Consider the following 21,897-nt stretch of genomic DNA (forward strand, 5'->3'; position numbering starts at 1 on the left):
ATGCTCAATTTTTTTTTCTTCCACTTTCCGTTATGAATCCAAACCAATTTTAGTCAATAAATACTCTTTATTGGACTTTTTATTCAGCATTTTATTCAATTTATCCTCTTCGCTTGCATCACAGCATTCCTCTATAAATGGCAACACTTAAAACAAAGCACAGAAAAGCATTTTACACAAAACCGGGATCACCTACCTTCCTGTCAAACTCCATTTTTATAGATGGATGTAGACATCTCACTTATAAAACTGTAATAGCACTGTAGTGTTACACACACTGAATTTCTACCATTTTTGTTACTGAGCATGTTTAGCAGATCTCCTAAAGTCAGCTTAAACCTGCTTGAATACAAACCTCTGTCTTCATCTGGACAACCAAGGGATGCTGGCTGCACAATCATCCGTTTAGTGTCATTTTTGTGTGTGTTTCATCTCATATTTAGACTGTGTAACATCTGCAATTACACAACTCCTTTTCTTTTGAAGTTCCATATATTAACGTTCACAGCTTGTTAAATTGTGTATGCATTATGAAACAAAAACCAGACTCGTACCTTGTTGCAGAAGGCCACTACAGTACCAGGTATGAACAGTCACTCTTTGACAGAACTATATGGCATGACAGCCAGCAAGTGTGGCAGCGTGTGTTAAGAAATGTACTTAAGTAATCAGGATGAATTCATTAGCATACCAACAAGTCAGTATTCATTTTATCCAAACCTTCCCACTAAAGTAGATCCAATACCTGACAGAATGCGCTTGGAAATGATTGAAAATTAATCTGGAAGGATGTTAATAATTGATTTATAATTTGTATAATTTGTTAAGCAGAAATGCCAAACATGCATTAGCTTAGACTCGCACGTCTGCTTTTTTTTTTATTTGATACTGAGCATAAAATGTTTGGATTTTGGAGGTTGGTGTAACTAAACAATGAAACTTGTTGAAAGACTTTTTGGCTAAAGAAACATTGTCTAACATTTTGTAGACCAAACAGTTTTTAGATAATTCAAGAAAATCCCAGGAGGTTAATCTGTTATTTTAAAACAAAAATCATTAGCTGTGGTCAGATTGTGTGTTTTAACAGTTGTGTTTGGGGGCGGCAGAGTACTACCGCTCCCTCAGAGCTCATTCTTCTCATGGCTTTTTCTCAACTGACTATACAAAATGAGCCTGCATATTAGTCTATACATATTCCGCAGGGCATTCAAGAAGACAAAGGAAGGAGGACTGGAGCAAGAGCACCAGGAAGCCTAAAACACAGAATCCAGGAGGGGGGGGGGGAAGAGAAATATAGAGAGTGAGTCGAAGGGTGATGAAGGCCAGGCCCTTTTGTTGAGTGCTCAGTCGGCTGGAATAAAGTAGTAAGTCAGTTTCTTGATGGCGAAGGGGTACCAGGACAAATCACCTCGACAGAGGAGAGCGAAAAGGGCACAGCAGAAGTTGAAAGATGAGGGGATGAGAATTGTAATAGATGTTCTTCGCTATTTAGTTCAGGTTCATGCCTTTTCCAGCTGCCTGGCATCTACAGAGATAGACGGTAGTCTGTTGGGGTCAAACTGAGCCGTCAGCTGTGGTTGTAACCTCTTTGACTGTCTGAATTGAGGGTATTTTTCCCTCCAATTATCTGAGTTTCTTTCCAGCCCTGATCTGTACTCAGGGTTAGGTATACAGGGAGCGATTGAGGGAGTGTATTCTTTATATACAAACTATTGGGATAAACTGCTGTTTCTGTAGAGAGGGAGTAGGTGGAAAATACATACAGCTACTGTGTGATTTTTATAAAATGCTGTTCAGCCTTAAACTGCTCGATATAGATAAATTAACAGCCTTTAAAAAAACTGCTAAATCTGATTTGACTCAGAACACCTTATTCGATCTAGGGACTGGAGGGCAAACTCTAAGGCAGGGTACACAAATAACGTGCCAAGCCTTGGTGTATGCCATGTTTGTATAACTCCCATGAATTAAAAAAAAAAATTTGGTCAAAAGAAAAAAGGTTTAAACTTTTCTCAGTTTAAGTGAACTTTTTTAATGTTTCTTTCATTTCTCATTGATTTAATATTGCAGAGGGGCACTAGGAGAGCAGCAAAGCTAGTTTTAAAGAAAGTGATCCAGATCAGCATCAAAAGTTAATGAGTTCTCGCTTTGTTTGGCCTCCACCTCTCCTGCAAGTTTCTCGAAACTTGGTTTAGTGGTTTGTGTATAAACCTTGATGTTTCTCAGCCTCTGCTTTGGCAGAAGAATAATATTAAGGCTGAATCACGTATTGTGCTCATAACAGATCTGCAACTGAAGGACACAGGATATTAAAGCCTTTGACAAAGATCTGTACAGAAACGCACAACAAATCAATTTCAAAGGATCAGATCAATTTAAATGTTATCCATACTCTGACCTTTAGGTCTCTTTAAGTTTTTACTTTTGACACTATAATGCTGTCGACCAGTGATGTTAGAGGATGAGAGGCTCTCTTTAGATTGCATCTACAGGAATAAAAAGACTAAGGTCATTATTAGAGTTTTAGCTCTAACGTCCAACTTGCTATAATAAGCAAAACTCTGAGAGATCTATCTCACTATTTCTTAATTTTTTTGGTCAAAAATATACCACAAAAGTCCCATATCACTACACTTAGTGTTTCGGAAGTGCTAAAAATGTCTGAGGAAGGCAGTCTTGCCTATCGAGCCCCCGAAAACAATTCCAACCAGAGCTTAGTGTGTAGATTTATGTGTGGATTTGGGACTTCAGCTCACCATCCTCTCCCTGGCTTCTCTTCTATCTTCTAGGTGGCCTACCGTATGAGTTTAAGGTAGTAATCGCGGGGAACCATGAGCTGACCTTCGATAAGGACTTTATGGCTGAGCTGGTCAAGCAGGATTACTACCGATTCCCCTCAGTGTCGAAGCTCAAACCAGAGGACTTTGACAATGTCCAGTCGCTGCTCACAAACTGTGTGTACCTGCAGGACTCAGACGTCACCATAAAGGGATTCCGGATATACGGGACACCATGGTAAGAGTGCCACCTGTTTACTTGTTTTTTTTTTTTTAATGACTAAAACTGCTCTCCTCACTGTCTGCCCAGCATAACCGCTGAGTCACGTTTCTGTCTCATCGTGCTGTGGATCCCTGAGGTGACAGTATGCCTTCTCCAAGTCTGTCAGTTTCTGGCTGCTTTCCAGCTACTCGCTGCAGTAACTCTGTAGTCTGCTGCACGCTCACAGCAAGGGACCTCTCGTACATGCAGAGCGTTATTCCCAGAACGCACATTCCTTTATGAGCTCAGGACCTTCGCCTGCACCTCGTGCTTATGTTACACCGGTGTTTTGACACAGGGTTAAGTGATACGTGTGGTACCAGGACGCTGTGAATAGCCTCTCAGGTGTGGGAGTAATGCTGGAAGGGGAGCACGTTGGGTACGGAGATGGTGTGAGAGGCGTTCATTCAGCAGACGACTGCAGAGGGGAGTTCTTCTTACAGTGAGAAGTGTGTGCGCAAAGAGTTGAGGATGAAGAAAACTCTCCTGAGATTACTGCTGAATCTACTGTTGTACTTAGTAGTAGCATTACACTGTCCCGTATTTTTTTTTTAATAAATATTCATATAAAGCATGGATTTTTGCACCATGGAAGTAGAAATCCACACCAGATAAGGATTTGTTATGTGCGTGTTTTATTTTAATACTTATATTTCATATTTTTAAAGAATGCTATCATCCATTCGCTAATTGATTTTAAGAATTTATAGTTCTCTGGAGGAGATCTTTTAGGAAGGTGAAACTTAAAACACACACACCATACATAAAACCTGATTAAGCCGAATGGTAAAGCAAATATATTTAATATATGCTATATTAAATGTACATCTATATGAAAGCAGCCCCATAACGTACAACCTGCAGTAAATCTAACCATCGGTCATCTCTGCTTAAAACATCGCCACACTCATCCACCCTTGAGTTATTTTTTCAGTGATTCACTCCATAGAAATGTCCATATGTGTCTGTATCTGTTAATCTGATAATTAACTAATTATTTTAGTCTTAAATTAAAACAAATTATCAAATTAAATCTAATGAATCCCAGAAGCTGCAGTTTTGTCCTGGTGATCTTGGACCACTGCTCCTTCTTTGCCAGTATCCTGTGTCTTAAGGTCCTTTTTATTGAGCTATCTGATCCATTTGCCTTTGCTTGATAAGCCAAATAGAAAGAAACCTCTGTAGCTCAGTGTGAGCTGCTGTCATCTCCCAGTATCTGAACAGTCTTGCAGTCTGACCTTGGCCCGCCTGCACTGCAGCTGTGTGTCTTGCTGTGTGACAGTTTAGGCTGGAGCTTTCCCCGTCCTGCTGTGACTGTCTCTGCTCTCTGCACAGCAGACCTAAAATAACTATTGAGGTCACACGTTCATCCTTTAGCGGCTATAATTAGCAGGTTTGCAGCCTGGCTTCAGAAGTGGCAGAGGAGAGTGGCAGGGAAGAGGCGGGGGCAAAACGCAGCATTCCTCAGACATCACAGGAGCAGGAAGATGAGATTACACTCTTTTTTTTTTCTCCCCTCCGTCCTTCCTCTATTCCATCCCTCTGTTTGAAAGGGGAAGGATGCTACCCCTCCCCTTCTCCCTGGTGGGTGTTTAGTGTGAGGCCTGGTAAATGTCTGTTGTGACAGCTGGGGGTCTCGTGAGAGGCCGAGTGGACAGCTTGGCCTCCCCCCCCACACCTACTCCTGCTCAGCTTCCTCAACTCCTTCACACCCATATGCCACCGTGGCCTGAGGTCTGGACTCCTTGTCCAGTGTGAGGTCTCACTTAGCCCTGCAGTGACCCCTCACTTCATCAACAGCTCGCCATCTCGCCGCCTGGGTGGCCGAGCCCCTCCGAGCCTTCAGCGGTCTGCTGCTACAGGCCGGGACCCGACAGCATCACTCAGGAAATGTAGCGTGTAACAACCACCTGATAAATGCGGCTCGGGGTTCAGTCGTCCTCTAAGCTGCTGCTGCTGCTACTGCTTTAAAAGCAAGTTGATTATGTTTACGTGAGTGAAAACCTGATGTGAAATGAATATTCAAACCTGAACATCCATCAAAGCAGTCAGAGCCACAATAAAGATCTTTGCAAAGAAAATGGTTTTTTTTTTCTAAATGTCCTGTTCAGGTTGTTACAGAGTAAAAAGCTGAAGGTGCACAAGCAATTTGAAAGTACTCACTGTAAAGAAATTAACACTGTGCTTCTGGCTCTCTTCCGCAACCTTCCTTCACACCCAACCATTTTCAGCAGCTAGCTGCCCTCCCTAAACCACCTCCTGCTTTAACGGGTTTCTTCTTGTTAAAAGGGAGTTTTTCCTTCCCACTGTTGCCAAGTGGGTTGTCTCGATTGTTGGTTTTTCTCTGTATTATTCCAATCTTTAATTTGCATAAAAAAGGTCCTTTAGGCAACTGTTGTTGTAGTTTGGCCCTATACAAATAAAACAGAATTGAATTGAAGTGCTATTTATCAATCTTTATTTGTCACTATTTTCCAGATTTTAGATAATTACATGTCTGAGCAGTGAACATTTTCTACCACTGCAGGTTGTCCTTGTATTGTCTGAACTAACCTCTCCAGTTTTGGGTGGTTTAACCAGAGAAATTGTTTTAATGAGCATCTGTTTTCATTCATTTTCTTAACTCATTCACTGCCATTGACGTCTATAGCCGTCAATTGCAGTGAATGAGTCAATGGGTTTAACTCATTCACTGCCAATGGCTGGCAGTGAATGAGTTAAATGTCCCTGAAAATACAGTTTGTGGTGTGTGTGTGTGTGTGTGTGTGTGTGTGTGTGTGTGTGTGTGTGTGTGTGTGTGTGTGTGTGTGTGTGGCAACTTTTAGTCTCATGATAAATGCCACTAGCCTTTTTCAGAAAATCATGCCTTTTAGATATTGCAGTTTTCCCATATATGTTAATAAATAGTTCATTTGTTCATATCCCCAGTGACCTATTTTAAAAACACGTGAAATGTAATAATAATAATTATTATTATTATTGCTGCAGCAGCCTTGTCTAGTTAAAATATATGTATTGTTAACGACGGGTACAAAAAATGATCGAAAGGCAGTCTGGATGTTTCTTGTGATTTGAACTTCTGTTTTCAAAAGCTTGTTTGCTCCGAGAAGAAAAACCTGATTTTTAGTTTTTGAGTCCACTTACCACTCTCTGCATGTAAGATGAAAGAGCTGATTGTTTTCACTTTGAAGGCCTGGCCTGAAAGGAGACGCTACCGGTAGACTGCAGCGACAACTGCCAGCGAGCGCCAGCCAGACTCTGTCTTTCTCTCTCATCATGGTCACCTAAATGCACAGTAATGGCAGGTTTTGTAATAAGGCTGGGTTGAGATTCACAAGTCCGGAGCGGAATTAAAAACACGACATTCATTTAAGGTTATCACGTGTTTTGTGAGCAAATGCTTTTGCATATTCGTAGTGTTTCCTCCCTTAAATGAAATATCTACTTTACAGTATTGCAAGTTGCCCTGTTGTCATCCGTTCTCGTAAAGTATAGCCAAACTTTTGAGCGTTTGAGCCGCCATGTTTCCTGCCAGGTAAATGACGCTCTGCAACATGGTGACGTCATTCGGGGCGACTGGAATCGATAAGGGAATCGTTTGCAAAAATGGCAAACAATTCCAAGGAATTGAAACAGTGGGAACCGGTTCTCAACAAGAACTGGGTTTTGATACCCATCCCTACTTAATATTTACTATACAGTAATGGACTTCTATACATTTTACATCAGATTAAAACTTTCAGTGTAAGATTCAGATAATTATTTATTAAAAGCTAGACATTTTAAATGAGAATAAGAAAGAAAAGTATGTCTTTGTGCCCCCTTTTCCTGTTAATGCCCCCCTGGCTAAACTTTGCTAGAGCCGCCCCTGCACAGTTACCATGGCTGGTAACTGTGCAGGTCTTATTCATGAAAATGAGATTCTACGACAGCATAATCCGTTTTCTATTTGTCTGCAGCAGGTCATTAGGTTTCCATTTGCAGTGAAAATATTTGGATCAATGACTGAAGAGCAGCTATCTGTTTTTTAATTAAGTAATATTCCCACACAAATGGATTCAAGTTTCTAATCTCCTTAAACTGAGAAGTAAAGTTTGTTCTGAACTCAGCTCTTCAGGGATAAAGGTGGATTTGAAAAAGGTCGAGCTTCACCACTGACATAGCTTTGTGGTTGCTTAATTATGGGGTAAATTTTTGCTGGCAACTTGGATCGGTCAATTAATTCCGCTAGAGTATCTGAAAACCAGCTATGAAGGAAAAAATGCCCCAGATTTTTGATGTGTCTCCCGTGCTGCTCGTTTTATTAGTGAGGGGGGAAAAAATGTATTGAGAGATGAGCAGAGATGCAAACTCCTCGCTATCATGCAGCTCCAAAGAGAAGTGAACTCTCTGTGAACTGTTATTTTTCCCACTGATATTCTGAGATCACCCCCCTCACTCTGCCTCTGATTGACTCTGACATCAAGTTTTTTTGTTTTTTTTTACTTTTACCATCTCACGTACTCCTAACCCCTACAGGTGAAAATCATTATTAATAGTTATAGTTGATGTGTGTTGGTTAACTAGCTGTAGGAGTTTGGGAGGTAAATTTGTAACATAAGTCTGTGCTTTACTGAGAGGCTATAACATCTTGGCCTTCTGCAAGCTCTGTGATTTTTAGAACCACTGTACAGGTTTTATGTACTTCATAGTATTTACAAGTCAGCATGTAAAGCAGAGGTATTTAAATTCTGCCCTTAGACCCTGTCGGCCTTTTTCTAGCCACAAACCTTTCTTAGCTTTTCTTCCTCACTTCGGTTTCTTTACCGGACTTATTTTAGAATGAAAGATTTAAAGATTGAGCTATGAATTATAATTCATTCAATCCTTTTATTTCATTTTATCAGTATTTAGTTATAAAATTAAGTTTCTCTTCCCTTCTTGACACCATTTCAGTAAAGTCAAAAGAAACTGGCTGGCCTTCATAAAGTTGAATTGATCCTTAATCTAAGAACTCCTTCCTGCCATTCTCCTCCCCTAAACAAAACTCTGTAGTATTTGCTGCACATGTCTTTTATGCGAGAGAGAAAAAAAAGTTGACCAGAAAAATCTACAAAATAAATTCTTTGGGTTTTTTTTGCTGTCCTGTGGGTTGAACTATTTCCACTTGTGGCTGAATTAAGGGTTTGAATTACAGTAACCTCCTTGAGAACAACGAAATGCAGCTCCTGAAACATGAAAAGGAAGATGGTGAATAAATGTTGTACAAATGTCTTCTATAAGAAAAGATCCTTGAGCTTTCAATGGCAAAGAAAAAGGGGGTGATGTATGGAAGCGATTAGCAAGAGGTTACACAAAACATTTCTTGTGAAAGTGCTCTTTCTTTGTCGTTTGAGCTCCTGATTATTATTTTGTAAATTGGCCTTTGAAATGATCACACCTGCACTTTCCTGGGTGACATCTACTTGCTGATTGTTCGGTTCAGCTGGAAATCAAAGCAGCAGCTCCTCGCAGTGGAGAAGCTGAAACCAGGAACAGTTTGAATTGTTTGATTAAAAGATTAGCTTTGGTGATTCTTTAGTCGTCAACGTCCTTTCTGTTATTTTTTGTCAACCATTTGCATTTTGATATCCGCTCTATGAATGCAACTTCTGTGTTACAAAGGACAAAATGTTGTCAGCGGATGCCCACGTGTCCGTTACAGTGTGTTCTAAAACAAACATGTTCCACCTCTTTCCTGTCGTTATCAGAAGCTAATTTTATTTGACTTGGTAAACACTCTAATGCCTCGTGGCTGCCGGTGCTGCGTTCGGAACATTTTGAGTAAAGCCGTGCTCGGGCCCGGTTCACTCCTGTTTGGAAAAGAGAGGTGATTGGAGTGAAAGCAGTGTACTGTGAAAGACACACAACTCGCACTGTTTAATGACAGATGCTTAACAGACCGAATAGCTAAGCCTCCCCTCCTCGTATGTGCACACTGTGGAAGGATGAGCGGGCTTCTGCACCTTGTCAATCAAAACTCTTTAAGAGCAGCTGAAGGTCTCGTGGAGCTGGACAGTTTGGGATTTTCTTCAGATGAGGTGTTTATGCTCCGGGAAAAAAATATTTTAACTAAACAGAAAGTTGTTGAGTTTCAGAATTTGCTTTATATTAATCTACTTTTTAAATACCAACATCATTTCCATTTTTCTGGCCTCTCTAAACGGTATAAAAGTAAAGTCCCGTTCCTGCAGTCTTGCGGATTTTGCTTTAGGTTTAAAAACTTGAAATGCTAAGATCTGCGCTGAGACACTGAAGAGCAAAGACTTTGATTCTGCCTTTTACCAACTACAGATCAGGCGTTATATTTGGACAACTTTTAAAGTATGAACAGGGTCTTTTCTCTGTGTGAGATATAATTGAATAATTTAGCGCCATTAAAATATGTGGCTCTGAAATCTTGGCGACATTGTAGCTACTTACAAACTAAGCCTTCTTGTCGGACGCTCTGTTCCTTCAGAGGTCAGCACTGTCATCAAATGGAGCTTTTCAGCTGCTATAAAATGTCCTTGCTCACTCTGAAATATTCCGAGTGACTTGTTTTTTCCAGGTTTTTTTTTTTTGACTGTTTGCTGTATTGTTTTGGGTTCTGTCAGTGTTTGTCAGGCTAAACAAGCTGTTTAAACATAATGTTGTAGCGGTAGTTTTTGTTTTAAATTAGAAATGGATCGTCTTCATGCACCGCGTGATCAGCGCACACATTGGTAGAGGGGTGGGTCGTGCATTCAGACTCTGATAAGCTCTGCTCGCTGTAGAGACAGGCCTGTTTTGTGATTCTGGACTTGACCACAACTTAACTCTTTGGCTGAAGGTTAAACTGTTAGTTATCCTTGTGTTCTCTCTCCTTTATCCTCCCAGCCCTCCTCCTTCTGCCATCCACTTTAGAGTGACTAGGTTTCTCCTACTTTTCAAATCTGCCCCCCACCCCCCCCCCGTTTTTTTTTCTTTTTCTCTTAATCTTGTTCCTTTTTTTCATTTCTCCTCTGTTCTATTTCATTTTCCCTTTTCTTCATTCTCCCATTGTCGGTCTTCTCAGCACTTATTCTGTTAACCAGCGAAATCGCAATCAAGGTTTGCTTGGTATGTTCAGTAGCAAATCAGTGTGTGCCAAGTGTGTGCCTCCCAGAGGTGGCAGATTAAATCCGACTGCCCTCATTTGACTCTCTGATGCACACCTCAGGGAAACCTGGAGGGCCAAATGCAGATTTGTCATTTGCAGATTTTAGCTGTATTCATGTATTCATTTTTCACTGTAAAGGTCAGCCGTGTGTGTGTGTGCGCGTGCATGTTCCTCTGAAGTCATTTTTGCCTCCTCTCCCCATCTCCCCAGATAGATACTCTATACAAACACCCTGACCACATACTTTTGTCTGCATTTGATCCAAAGCTTTTTACTTTTTACTGCAAATCGTTATGCTACAGATTACATGTTAAACAATACTGTGTTACTTGACTTTGTTTTAAGAGAGAGCCTTTCTAACAACAGTTTGGTTTCTATCCACCTCTTTTTATGCACACCTTGATCCGTCCTCATCTGCTTATCTAATGCAAGGCCACAGAGGGGCTGGAGCCTGTCCCAGCTGTCGTAGGGCAAGAGGCAGGTTATTACAATCTTTAATTGGTCCTTAAACCAAAAAGAAGGCTGAAAATCTGAAAATAAAAATGCATGTTAGCTTAATTCGGTGATTCTAAATTGGCTGTAGTTGTGAATGTGTGTGCACATGGGTTGTCTGTCTTGTCTGTGTTAGCCCTGAGATAGATTAGCGGCCTGTGCAGGATGTGCTTGGTAGCTAGGATAGGTTACAGCCGTGCCAGGTTACAGTATAGCAAAACTGCACAGTGGATTTATTTATATCAACTAAATAACTACAGCACATCAACCGAAATGTGTCAGCAGTATCAACTTTACTTTGGACTTTGATCCTAAAGTCCTACATATACCACAGTTCCCTCGCAGTGTGACGCTGAATTCTCCATTTAACTTTTATGTCTTCTTTTTGTCGAACTAGCTTTTCCTTCTTAGGCCCAAATCCATCCTTATCGGTTGGGGAGGTCGTTATGGGCCAAATATGCAATGTTAAGGATTTCATCATTTCTATTAACAGCATACACTAATTGGCACTTAAAAAACTAGAGTCATGTTTCTCTTTTCTCTCTTTACAACAATTTCCTCACAGTTACGCAGTTATTTCCAAACTTTAGTAAGGTGAGTGGAGGCAGTTTTAACTTGCGCTATTTTCATTTGTCCACGTCAACAAGATCTGGCATTTGTGTTGGCTGCTTTTAGCTTAATCACCCCTAAGTCACCTCTCTGTTGGCGCCAGCCTCTGTTAGTTTTTGTTGGCCGTCTGCCCACCACATACACACAAAAAAACACGCACGCACACACATGTGGTGACACACTATTTTACCTGTCAGAGTGAGAACACATCTCCAATGAGGCAATGGGCCCTGATAAATGTCCGTCACCAAAAAGTCAAGGGCTTCACAGCCGTTCTGCCCTCTTTCTTTTACTCTGCAGAGACCTCACTCAGTGAAACTTTCTGAACCTGACGCGTCACATTATGCTCAAACCACGCAGTGGTAACAGCAATTTAAACACTTCATCTCTGTGTAAATGCATGCCAATGGCTTTGGTAATTTTTTATCCAGAAATTCTTGTAATGTCATAGAAAACAAATGGATGGAAGCAATATGTCTTAGAAAATTAATGTACAGCTGTTTGATAAACTACCTCATAAATTAAAATGCAAATCATTCTCTTCTCAGATTTCCATGAAAAAAAAAATAACTTAGCTACTAATCTCAGTAGCTAACCCCTCTCACAATGGGTTAAAACAAGTAATGTGAATATAGAATAAGACTGTCGGAACCAGCAACCTATGAACATAAACTCACGGTAACAGTCTAATACTTACCAGGGTTTAAAGACATTTTATCTTTAATTTTAAAGAGTTTAACCCATTCAATCCCTGTTGCAAAAGCCCTCTTTGTCTTTTTAGCATCTAAAGCAATTCATCAGATTTGACTTCAGTCTCAAGACTCTGATTCTTATAGTCATGCTCTTAGTTTCCCTTTTACTGAAGTGGAGCGATTCATTTATTCTTTTTTTTTTAATTATTATTATATTAAAGCCTATACATTCTGTTAGTACTAAATTCCTTCTGAAGTTTACATTTAGTGTAGTGCAAAAAGTTTACATAGAGTTAAAAATTAGGTGACCATCTGAAACTGAACTATACCGACAACTTTTATATCTAAGGATCTAAAAAATCATAAATTTTTACCCAGACTACAGACTTCCAAGTGTCCCATTAATTACTGCAATATTTCAGCTCATTAATGAGCTAATGATTTATTGATGTTCAAATGGTGCCACCTTAGCTTAATGGCGCATAAAACAGAAATCATCAAGCATCTGTTAGCTGGGCTCTATTGTGGTGGATGCGCCTGCTGTATGTGCGCACCCATGGGTGCTACTACAGCTGCAGAGTTACAGAGATGCAGACTGTGTGGAGCCTCCTGCAGCTGGTGTTGGAGGCAGGATGGGGGCATCCAGGTTAGCAGCTGTGTAAAGTGTTTCCAGTGTGTGCGTCAGAAGAGTGAGTGAGAGGGTCACTCTCCACATTATAATGGCTTCTAGTGTTTCCTTCCAAATCACTCACAATATACATACACATGCAGGCACGTATATTTGTCAAATGGGCATTATGCAACAAGAACATCAAAAGTAAAATGTGTAGTGTACTAGGGGAAAAAAGTACAACTGTAGTGCACATCCTCACAGCGGTGTGTTAATACAGGCCGACTAAGTGTTTTACGTCTCTCTGACTGCTTCTGGTTGCACCTCCCATCCCCAGCCCAAGGTGAGCCCCCAATATGTCAGAAGGAGAGTGATGGGTCTTTGCAGTCGTTTAATAAAGCTCTCCTCCATGGCCTCATGCGTATCAGTCAGCGGCTGGCCAGGCAGAGGTCTTCCACGCAGCGGCCGGCCGCTCCATCATACACTCGCAGGCCTGGATAAAGGCTGACACAGCCAAAATCCTGCTCTGGATCTCTGGGCTAAAGTGCAAGATTCACTTGGAAAAAGAAAAGATAATCCATTTACTCTGGCTTTCAATCTTGTCAGCTTGTTAAGTTTCAAGTTTGCAGAAATAAGATCAAGTTTTTGTTTGCAGTGAAATCACAATGAATTTCATTCCAGGTGACAGCTGTTTTACTTTAACATGGCATAACTTAAATCTGCTCCATGAAAACGCTGGCACGGCTGCCAGATTCGGTGTAGAGGTTTACAGTTTTTCAAGAAGAAACACTTAGACATTTATCTAGTGTCATATCAGAATCTCCCAACGGGGACAACAAGAAGCCCGGCTGTCTCCATCTGCTTTGATCCAGCCCATTTCGTATCCAGACGCTGTGGGAATTGTGGTGACGTTTTCTTGACACTTGTGGTGGATCCAATAAAAGACACATTAGTCATTTAGTTTGGTATCGATTTAGAAGCCTCTCCGGACATCAGGTTTTGGTTTGTATTGACTGATTGTTTTTGTTATTTTGGATTGAAGCTGTTCTGTGTGTCTCTGGTTGTAGGATTTCTGTTTTCATCAGAAAATCAGTTCTGTTAGAAATGAAAAAATATAAAGTTAATGCATAATAAACCAAAGTTGCCCTTGATTTTGATATTTAGTGTCACATTTTCCCTCCTTTTCTCCAAGGATGATGAATAATTTCAAACGTTTGCTCTGTTTATGTTAGCGGTACAGTCATGAGTTAGCTGTAAAGCGGGCAAAAAAAAAAGTGTTCTGTGTATGAAACTAATAATTTTATATTTTGCTGAGCCAAAGCTGTGTTTCGTCTCTCATGGTGTAGCAGACTGTTGGTGCTGCTGAGGTCAGGTTGCTGTTGGTAGTGTGGACAGGCTCTGGTTGCAGAATGCGCAGAGCCTGTGGCTGGAAGGTAATTGTTCCTGACGGTTTGCTGGTGTGTGTGTTTTTTCAGAAAGTGTGATAGCTCGGTCCACACTATCCGAGATGGCAGTGACCTCATCCCTGGGATAGAAACTTCCTCCTCTTCTTAAATTTGTGAAGCCAAACTTAAGGAAAATAATGCATCTAAAATGTACCTGAAATATAGAACACAGTCTCTACTTAAAAAAATGACATCAATCCGCAGAACTGCCTGCTATGAGTCACCTGGCTCTTTTCACCTAATATGGTTTCCATCTTTTATGTGGAAGCCCTTGATTTTTTGCACAAGGGTGAGAAATGCCATCCATCTGTGGCTGTGAGACACTTAACAGGAGGTGAAGAGGAGATGCATCTCATCTTAAGCTAAATTTGGTTGCGTTGACAGAGATTGATGTGTTTCTTGGACTCATTTTCATTTTGTCTGTCTTTCTGATCTTTAATAAAAATATAACCTACCAAAAGAAAAGTTTGCATCCTATATAAATATATCCATTTTTTGAGAACGTGTTTTTCTGGCTTTCTGTGTCTCTCGTTGTGAAAGAGTAGTAACCTACTCAAGATGTGCCCAATATTCCACCACATGACATCTGTGACCTTAAGTGGGATAAATGATTGAGAAAATGGAAGACTGGATTGTGTTCACTTATTTCTTCTGTTCCACAAATATTTATTTGCTATAAATTTAATTAAAAAAAAATGTGTAATAATCTGATGTATTATCTGGATTCATGCTGATAAATATGTCCCATGTCCCATCCACCCAGCGATGGGTGGTAACTGTAACATCTGATGCAATACATTGTAATTTTGCATTCAGGTTGTCAGTGTGTTTGCATGTGTCTCCATATCAGATAAACCACCAAACTAGACGAGACTAGAATAGGATTGAACACGTAAATTCACGTAAAAGAAAACTACATTTAAAAAAAGAAAACAAAGAAAACAACACAATAGTTTCTGGGTAGGAAAGTGTTAAGCTGGATGTTAACAACCAGCAGCTGATCTTGGTTTGGAAAGCTAAAAGGCAAAAAGAAGTAGCAGTGATTACTCCTCTGCAGCCTGTCGTGTCTGACCTCCAGGGTCGGCCTGTTGCTACAACTCTGACCAGTAAACAAGAGATCTCTGAGTCCGTGTGACTTGTGTTTACAGCTCAGGTTAGTTTTCGCTGGACCGAATTCATCAAGGAACTTTCACGCTGCATTTGAAGCAGTTTCTGTCCTCCCTCCCTCACTCTTTTTTTGCATATATATATATATATATATATATATATGATTGTGATTAAATGGACCTCTTTGATGCAGTTGTTCTCCTTAGCTCAGCATCCCCAAAGAATTTTTCACTGTATTTCAAGAAGGTCCTGTTCCACTTGTCTCTTACAGAACAGATATGTAGAGGTCAACATTGTTCCTTTGTTCTGATGAACACACTGGATCATTCACATGAGAGGAGCGTGCAGCAGTTAACTGCTTCACCTACAGTATATTTATTTTTCTTCAGACATGTTTAGCCCTCTGCTGATGGCCTTCAGAGAGATGGTTCCCACACGTTCATACCTAAAAGGCCTCTGAAGTGCGAGTTTCCTATAGATGTTCAGTCATTGTTTAAAAGCTCTTCCGCTTCCTCCCCTTGCTCTTTTCCTTTTCTCCTTTCTACTCTTTCTCCTATGTCAGGACGAGATAAATGCATGAAGGCAGGCTTCCCCCCCACCCCCCACCCTTTTTTAAAGACAAAACTCTGAGAAGCAGTAGAGGAAATTGAAGGAAAAGCAAAGGAGAAGCAAGGACCAGGGAAAGTGTCGAGCTAAATAAATGGGGGAAGGGAGACTGTTGGCGGGGGTTGCCTTTCAGCCTGTTTCACAGTGGCTGAGTACCTGCTTGTATCAGGGGTTGGGTGGTGACCTTTGACCCTGGGATTGGCAGGCTTCAGTTGGAGCGTCAGGTTTAATTAGAAAGGCACACCACGCAATGCTCTGCAGAGCCTCTGATCCTAGACTGCTAACCCTCAGATTCAGGCCTGATCGGGCAGAAGGGACAACAGATGCATGTAATGAGTAAAAAATACACACAGAGCACGTGAGGTCATCTGCTATCAAAGGCCCAAGAGAACAACTGGGCAGCAATTACATTTTATCAATATTTAATCAAAATGTATCTGGTTCTCATTCTTGAAACCAGTATATGTAGAACAATATAACCACTACATCATAGAAAAAAATTATTAAGTGTGCTTATGCCAAAAGGCACACTTATTACTATTGCTCGGATTTATTATTCTTATTATTATTATTATTATTATTATTATTATTATTTTCCTTTTTCAGCCTGAAATTTCCGCGCGTAACTCATCCCACAGCGGCTGGATCAGGAATGGTGTGCTATGACTTTTGGTGTTTATTACTTCTATAGTTTTTTAAATATGAATATTTTAATGCAAGTTTTTGCCCATTCAAATGAATGGGAACGAACGAAAGTGAAACTTTACTTACTTTGTGGTGTGTTTGCTCACTCACTTAATTTGTGGTGTGTTGGCTCACTCTAGTGGTATGTCCCCGTATTTGGATTACCATAATGACAACAATACGAACGGCGCGCACAGCGTCGGTGCTTTCAGGAACCATTGGAATTCTTAAGGTTGCACGAAGCATTGAATAGTTACGGTAACGGCAAGGGTGTATGCTTGGTGGAAAACTGCATATCCCACAATTCAAAGCACGCCTCTACCAGTCAAACAATGGCGGCTGCCACTTGGTTTAATATATTCCTCTTATTTGTGTTTCTAGGTCACAAAGTAAACTTTTAAGATATTTTCAGGTGAGAATGTAGGTGTGTAAACGTCAAATATCTGCTCGTTTTGTCAAAACATCCCATATTGGCAACAGATTTTTCACGATGTTGGCTAGCTAGCGCGGCTAGCGCCGCTTCACTCAAAAGCACCCAGGCTTGGCTTTCAGTGAGGCGTCTCTAACTCCTTTCATCCCCGATAGCTCCGCAAACAGTCTTTGTCTTAGCTGGACTTATTTTTCGTTTATATGGGCCGATGATGCTGGTCGATGAGGAAAAACTAACTGAGTTGTTTGGTGGTGGCTAACGCGGAGCTAGCTAGCCACCGGTATGTGTCTCTTTCCCCTCATATGTGGGGAAAGAAACATGTGAGGCGGCCGCCGATCGACCGGTTTTCAGGTGAGAATGTAGGTGTGTAAACGTCAAATATCTGCTCGTTTTGTCAAAACATCCCATATTAGCAACAGATTTCTCACGATGTTGCTGCTAGCCGGCTAGCTAGTTCGGCCGGCCGGCTAGCTAGCTCGGCTAGCTAGCGCCGCTTCGCTCAAAAGCACCCAGGCTTGGCTTTCAGTGAGGCGTCTCTAACTCCTTTCACCCCCGATCGCTCCGCAAACAGTCTTTGTCTTAGCTGGACTTATTTTTCGTTTATATGGGCCGATGATGCTGGTCGATGTGGAAAAAAATAACTGAGTTGTTCATATACCGGTGGCTAGCTAGCTCCGCGTTAGCCACCGGTATATGTCTCTTCCCCTCGTATGCGGGGAAAGAAACACCGATCGACCGGTGGTGGCTAACGCGGAGCTCAATCGTGGATAAGGGAAACCCAATGCAGGAGAAGCAGGCGGCTGGTGAACTGAATTTCAGGTAAGACGTTATTAACTGCACTCTATTTGGGTCAGATATAAACCGAGTTTAGGTGTAGTTTATTTTCGTTGTGCTGACAGTTACAATAACTGTACTGCGTGCTAGCTAGCACGACGGAGTTTCTATACAGCTGTGCGCGCTAAGTTACTGATGTTGAACTTTATGACAGCCTCCCCTATTTTCAGGCGAGAATGTAGGGGTGTAAACTTCAAATATCTGCTCGTTTTATCAAGAAGTCCCATATTTTATCAAGAAGTCCCATATCTCTCACGATGTTACTGCTAGCGCCGCATGGCAGCTAGCTGGCTAGGGCGGGTTGGCTGACACCTAGGCCGGGCTGACTGATACCCAGGCCGGCTCACGCTCTCGTTTCACCGCCGCATGGCAGCTAGCCGGCTAGCTGGCTAGTGCGGCTTGGCTGCCACCCAGGTCGGGCTGGCTGACACCCAGGCTGGGCTGGCTGACACCCAGGCCCGCTCACGCTGTCGTGTCACCCCTAGTCTTTCGTGATGACTCTTGGTTGGCTGCTGGACTTATTTTTCATTTATATGGGCTGGTGATTCAGTATGAGTGTCCGGTGAACTGAATGTCAGGTAAGACGTTATGTATATGTAAGGTAGTGACTGGAATAAGTCACAAGGTGTCGCTGTTGAGCTGCATATATGTTGTAAATTTTAGCAATTTTGACCATTTGTCCTCTGCAGGACACCGTAGTTCAGATTTCTCGTTCGCGTGGGCGCCATCTTGGTTCAGTGTTTACTGTGATGTGCAAAGGTAAGCACTGTCAGTGGCGAACTGCATTGGTTTTGTTTAAAAATAAGTGTTCCACTGTGTAAAATAGCGGTTTGTCATTTAAGCCGAGCATATATTTTGTTTATTGAGAGGTTCATGTATTGTCTGATGAGAGTATGAGACAAAGATATACTTTTCTTTCTTACTCTCATATAAAATATTTAGCTTTTATTAAATAGTTATCTGAATCTTACAACCAAAGTTTGTATAATAATACACAAGATTGGCTGTAGACCATTGTTAATCATTCAGAACACTGTGTAAAAATAACAAAAAACAAAAAGTGAATGAAAAGTGCATAAATATTTATTTTACGTGTTTGATGTGTGTGGCAGGGCGTGGTCTGCAGTGCCGCTGCAGGGGAGGTGGACCCACCTCAGCGGCATCTGCAATCACGCCTCTCAGGTGTAAAGTCTGTGCTCTCTCTGCTTTTTTTTTTTTTTTTTTTTTTTATTTATTTATTTTTTTGTGTGTGTATGTGTCGGGCTATGAGATGAAAAGCTACAGCCGGCTGTGTGGGTACAGCAACTATGTGTGAAAAGTGGTCCATAACGTAATGCTTCAAAGTGTGTTCATGCAAGCATTGTCGGGTCTGCTTATGAACCTCTGCGCACAGCGTCTACAAATTGGGGCTGTACGAAGTCACCTCATCTTTACACAAAACCGTAAGCTGTCATCTGTGAGGCGCGAGCGGTGTTTGGTTTTACCATAGTTCATGGTGGAGAATGGCTGCTCTGCTGAGTTTTGCTCTCTGTAGCCGTTTGAATGGCAAACTATACTGATTAGCGGCGGCATAGGCACACTTAAAATTTCTTCAGAAATTTTCGCTTTCTAGTCTTGTTATATTCCTGTTATTGTCTTTCCACATTTTTAGCCTTTACAGTGAACAGTGCTTTCTTCACATGCTTTATGCAAAGCACACTCTGCTAAATTTACTCATTTTGTCTTTAGGGTTTCGCTTGTTTAGCAGCATGGCTTCTTCACCTGTCCCTTACGCAGTTTCCCACTCAGTGTGTCAGATGTTGAGCTCCTCCTCGGCCTTCTATAGTAATTACAATACTTGTACGAAATGTAGCCCGTTTACAGCTCTGGAAGCCATGCTCAGTGAATTGGAGACCCAGCTCTGCATGCACGCTTGAATATCTAGCAGTGGCTGCTCAAAGGAGGTCATCTGATGGGGTTGTTGTTTTGTCTGTATTATTATAAAAGCTTTACCTCACAATATAAAGCACCATAAGGCAGCTGTTATTGTGAGTTGGCACTATATAAATAAAACTAAACTGAATTGAACTGAGATGGAAAGAAAATGCAGAAGGGAAAAGGGATGATGGAAAAACTGTGGCGGTTGAGAACAGACAGTATAGTATTCTTATGGTGCTAGCAGAAAGCCCTATTATGACCTGTTTTGTCCAGCAAGCTAACATGTTGAATTGTCTTCTGTATGCTCCACTTGGCTGGGGTCACAAGGACTTGGCTCTTGCTTTTAGCACTGAGTTCCTCTAACCCGAAGCCAAAGAGTGTCCGTTCTGATTTAATGTTCGTACATGATTGCTGGTTTGTGAGCTGTAACATAACGACTGTTCGCCTTCTCCACTCTTTACTTAATGATGATGGAGTAGAGATGAGTAGACCATGTTTTTATTGTCTTGCTGCATTTCAGCTTAGGTCCAGCATGCAGCTGCAGATCGCCGGTCCTGTTTGCATCAGGAATTGGTTTGTGCTCGTGACAAAAAGTCCTTGGTTGTTCTCAGGGCCATGCAGGCCCACGGCACAAGTACCAGCAGTAAATGCACTCAGGCTTACTACAAAGCTGTTTGCCTTCATTATTAGGTAATTCTTTTGTTTTGTGACAGCAAATGTTCAAACATTCATTCAAAATGGATGACACATAAGCAAACCCCTTAAAATGTACTTCTCCACCCTTCCTGTGTGTTTTTGTTTTGTGTTTCATGGAAAATTGTACTTTATTGTGCATCTGCGTCATTCTTAGGTTTGTGATCTGTATCTGCCTCAGCTGTTAAGCGACTGTCGCTGTTACTGGTGTCTGACCCACAAACTTTTCCTTTTTCCTGCAGCAGCTGTATGGTGCACTGAATTTCCAAGAGGATTATTTCAATTAAACAGGCTGTTTGCTGTGTTTGTTTTCTCCTGCAGGAAAGTGTGGCAGTGGTTTGGGTTTTTGTTTTGTTTTCTTGTCTTTTCCTAGAGAGAATAGTGAGAATCAGCCACATTAAGGAATAATGAATGGGTTGGTTGGCGATTTGGAGCCTATGAGACAAGATGGTTGTTTGTGGCTCCAGCATGCAATCATGCAGTGTTGATTTACAGAGTGTGCACGCATGTTAAACGTGCACCCACCTGGTCAATCTATTAGATGATTTGTTTTTGTTTGTTTGTTTGCTCTAGAAGCACCTTAAAAGAGAAGAGGACTGTACCCCAGTGCAAGTAGAATATAGAGATACAAGACACAGAAGAGAAGCTTACTGAAATAACAAACTAAAAAACCCAAGACATTTGTCATATCTAGCCTGTAATAATTTTGCAACTCAGGTATGAGTTAAAGTGCCCAGGTCACTCTAAAATACATGAAAAGCTGTTGAGAGCTTGTGTGTTTAACCAGCTTTTGCAGTACTTGCATCTGTCACGACAAAGTCTGGCTTGCACACAGGTTTACTGGGAGGGATGGCCAAGTCGGAATGTCTTAATACTTTTCCCGCCATGCCTTATGCACCATCTGCAATATCAGCACGTAATATTAAACAAGTAGTTATATCCATTGTCAGAACATTGTTTGCAGTGCAAGTGTTGTTAGGGAAAAGGATATAAAAGGCTCCAAAAATAGTGATACTAGCTATAAACTAGAATCAGAATCTTGCCGAGAATCTTCATTGTCACAGGTACAATGAAATTAAAAATGGTCCCCGATCATTGCATCATCCCTAACGATATCAAAATATAAATAAAGCAATAAAATTCAATAATAAAATAAATAGAATACTTAAAGTGTTAATAAGCGGTATCAACAAACATTCACATACATCCCCACATACATGCTTCAGTTAGCGCATAGATTAATACAAGAGTGGCGTGATGGACATTTTTTTTGTAGCAGTATTCAGACGTGTTATTGCAGTTGGATAAAAGCTGTGTTTGAGTCTGTTAGTCGTTACGCTAATTGCTCTGTACTGTCTGCCTGAGGGCAAGAGTTCAAACCAGGGAGTGGCCAGGATGTGAGGTATCTTTTATGATGTTTTGGGCCTTTTTAAGACAGCGGGTGTTGTGTAGATCTTCCAGTGTGGGGAGAGGGCAGCAGGTGATCTTTTGGGCGGTGTTAGTGATCCCTTGGAGTGCTTTCCTCTGAGCCACTGTGCAGCTAGTGTACCAGATGCATATGCAATAGGTTAGAACACTCTCAGTGGTGGCTTTGTAAAAGG

The 21,897-nt window shown here is 41.3% G+C and overlaps 1 protein-coding gene across 2 annotated transcripts in view; it reads left to right on the top strand.

Annotated features, from left to right (window-relative positions):
* mpped2a (metallophosphoesterase domain containing 2a) overlaps positions 1-21,897 on the top strand; it is an 87,093-nt gene that overhangs the window by 36,128 nt on the left and 29,068 nt on the right. For both annotated transcript variants that reach the window (XM_080884195.1, XM_080884194.1), the window contains one exon: positions 2,790-3,015. In XM_080884195.1, the coding sequence (XP_080740321.1) occupies positions 2,790-3,015 (226 nt within the window). The remainder of the gene's footprint in view (positions 1-2,789; positions 3,016-21,897) is intronic.

This window comes from Rhamphochromis sp. 'chilingali', assembly GCF_963969265.1.
Source record: "Rhamphochromis sp. 'chilingali' genome assembly, chromosome: 6".
In the NCBI taxonomy this organism is placed as follows: domain Eukaryota; kingdom Metazoa; phylum Chordata; class Actinopteri; order Cichliformes; family Cichlidae; genus Rhamphochromis; species Rhamphochromis sp. 'chilingali'.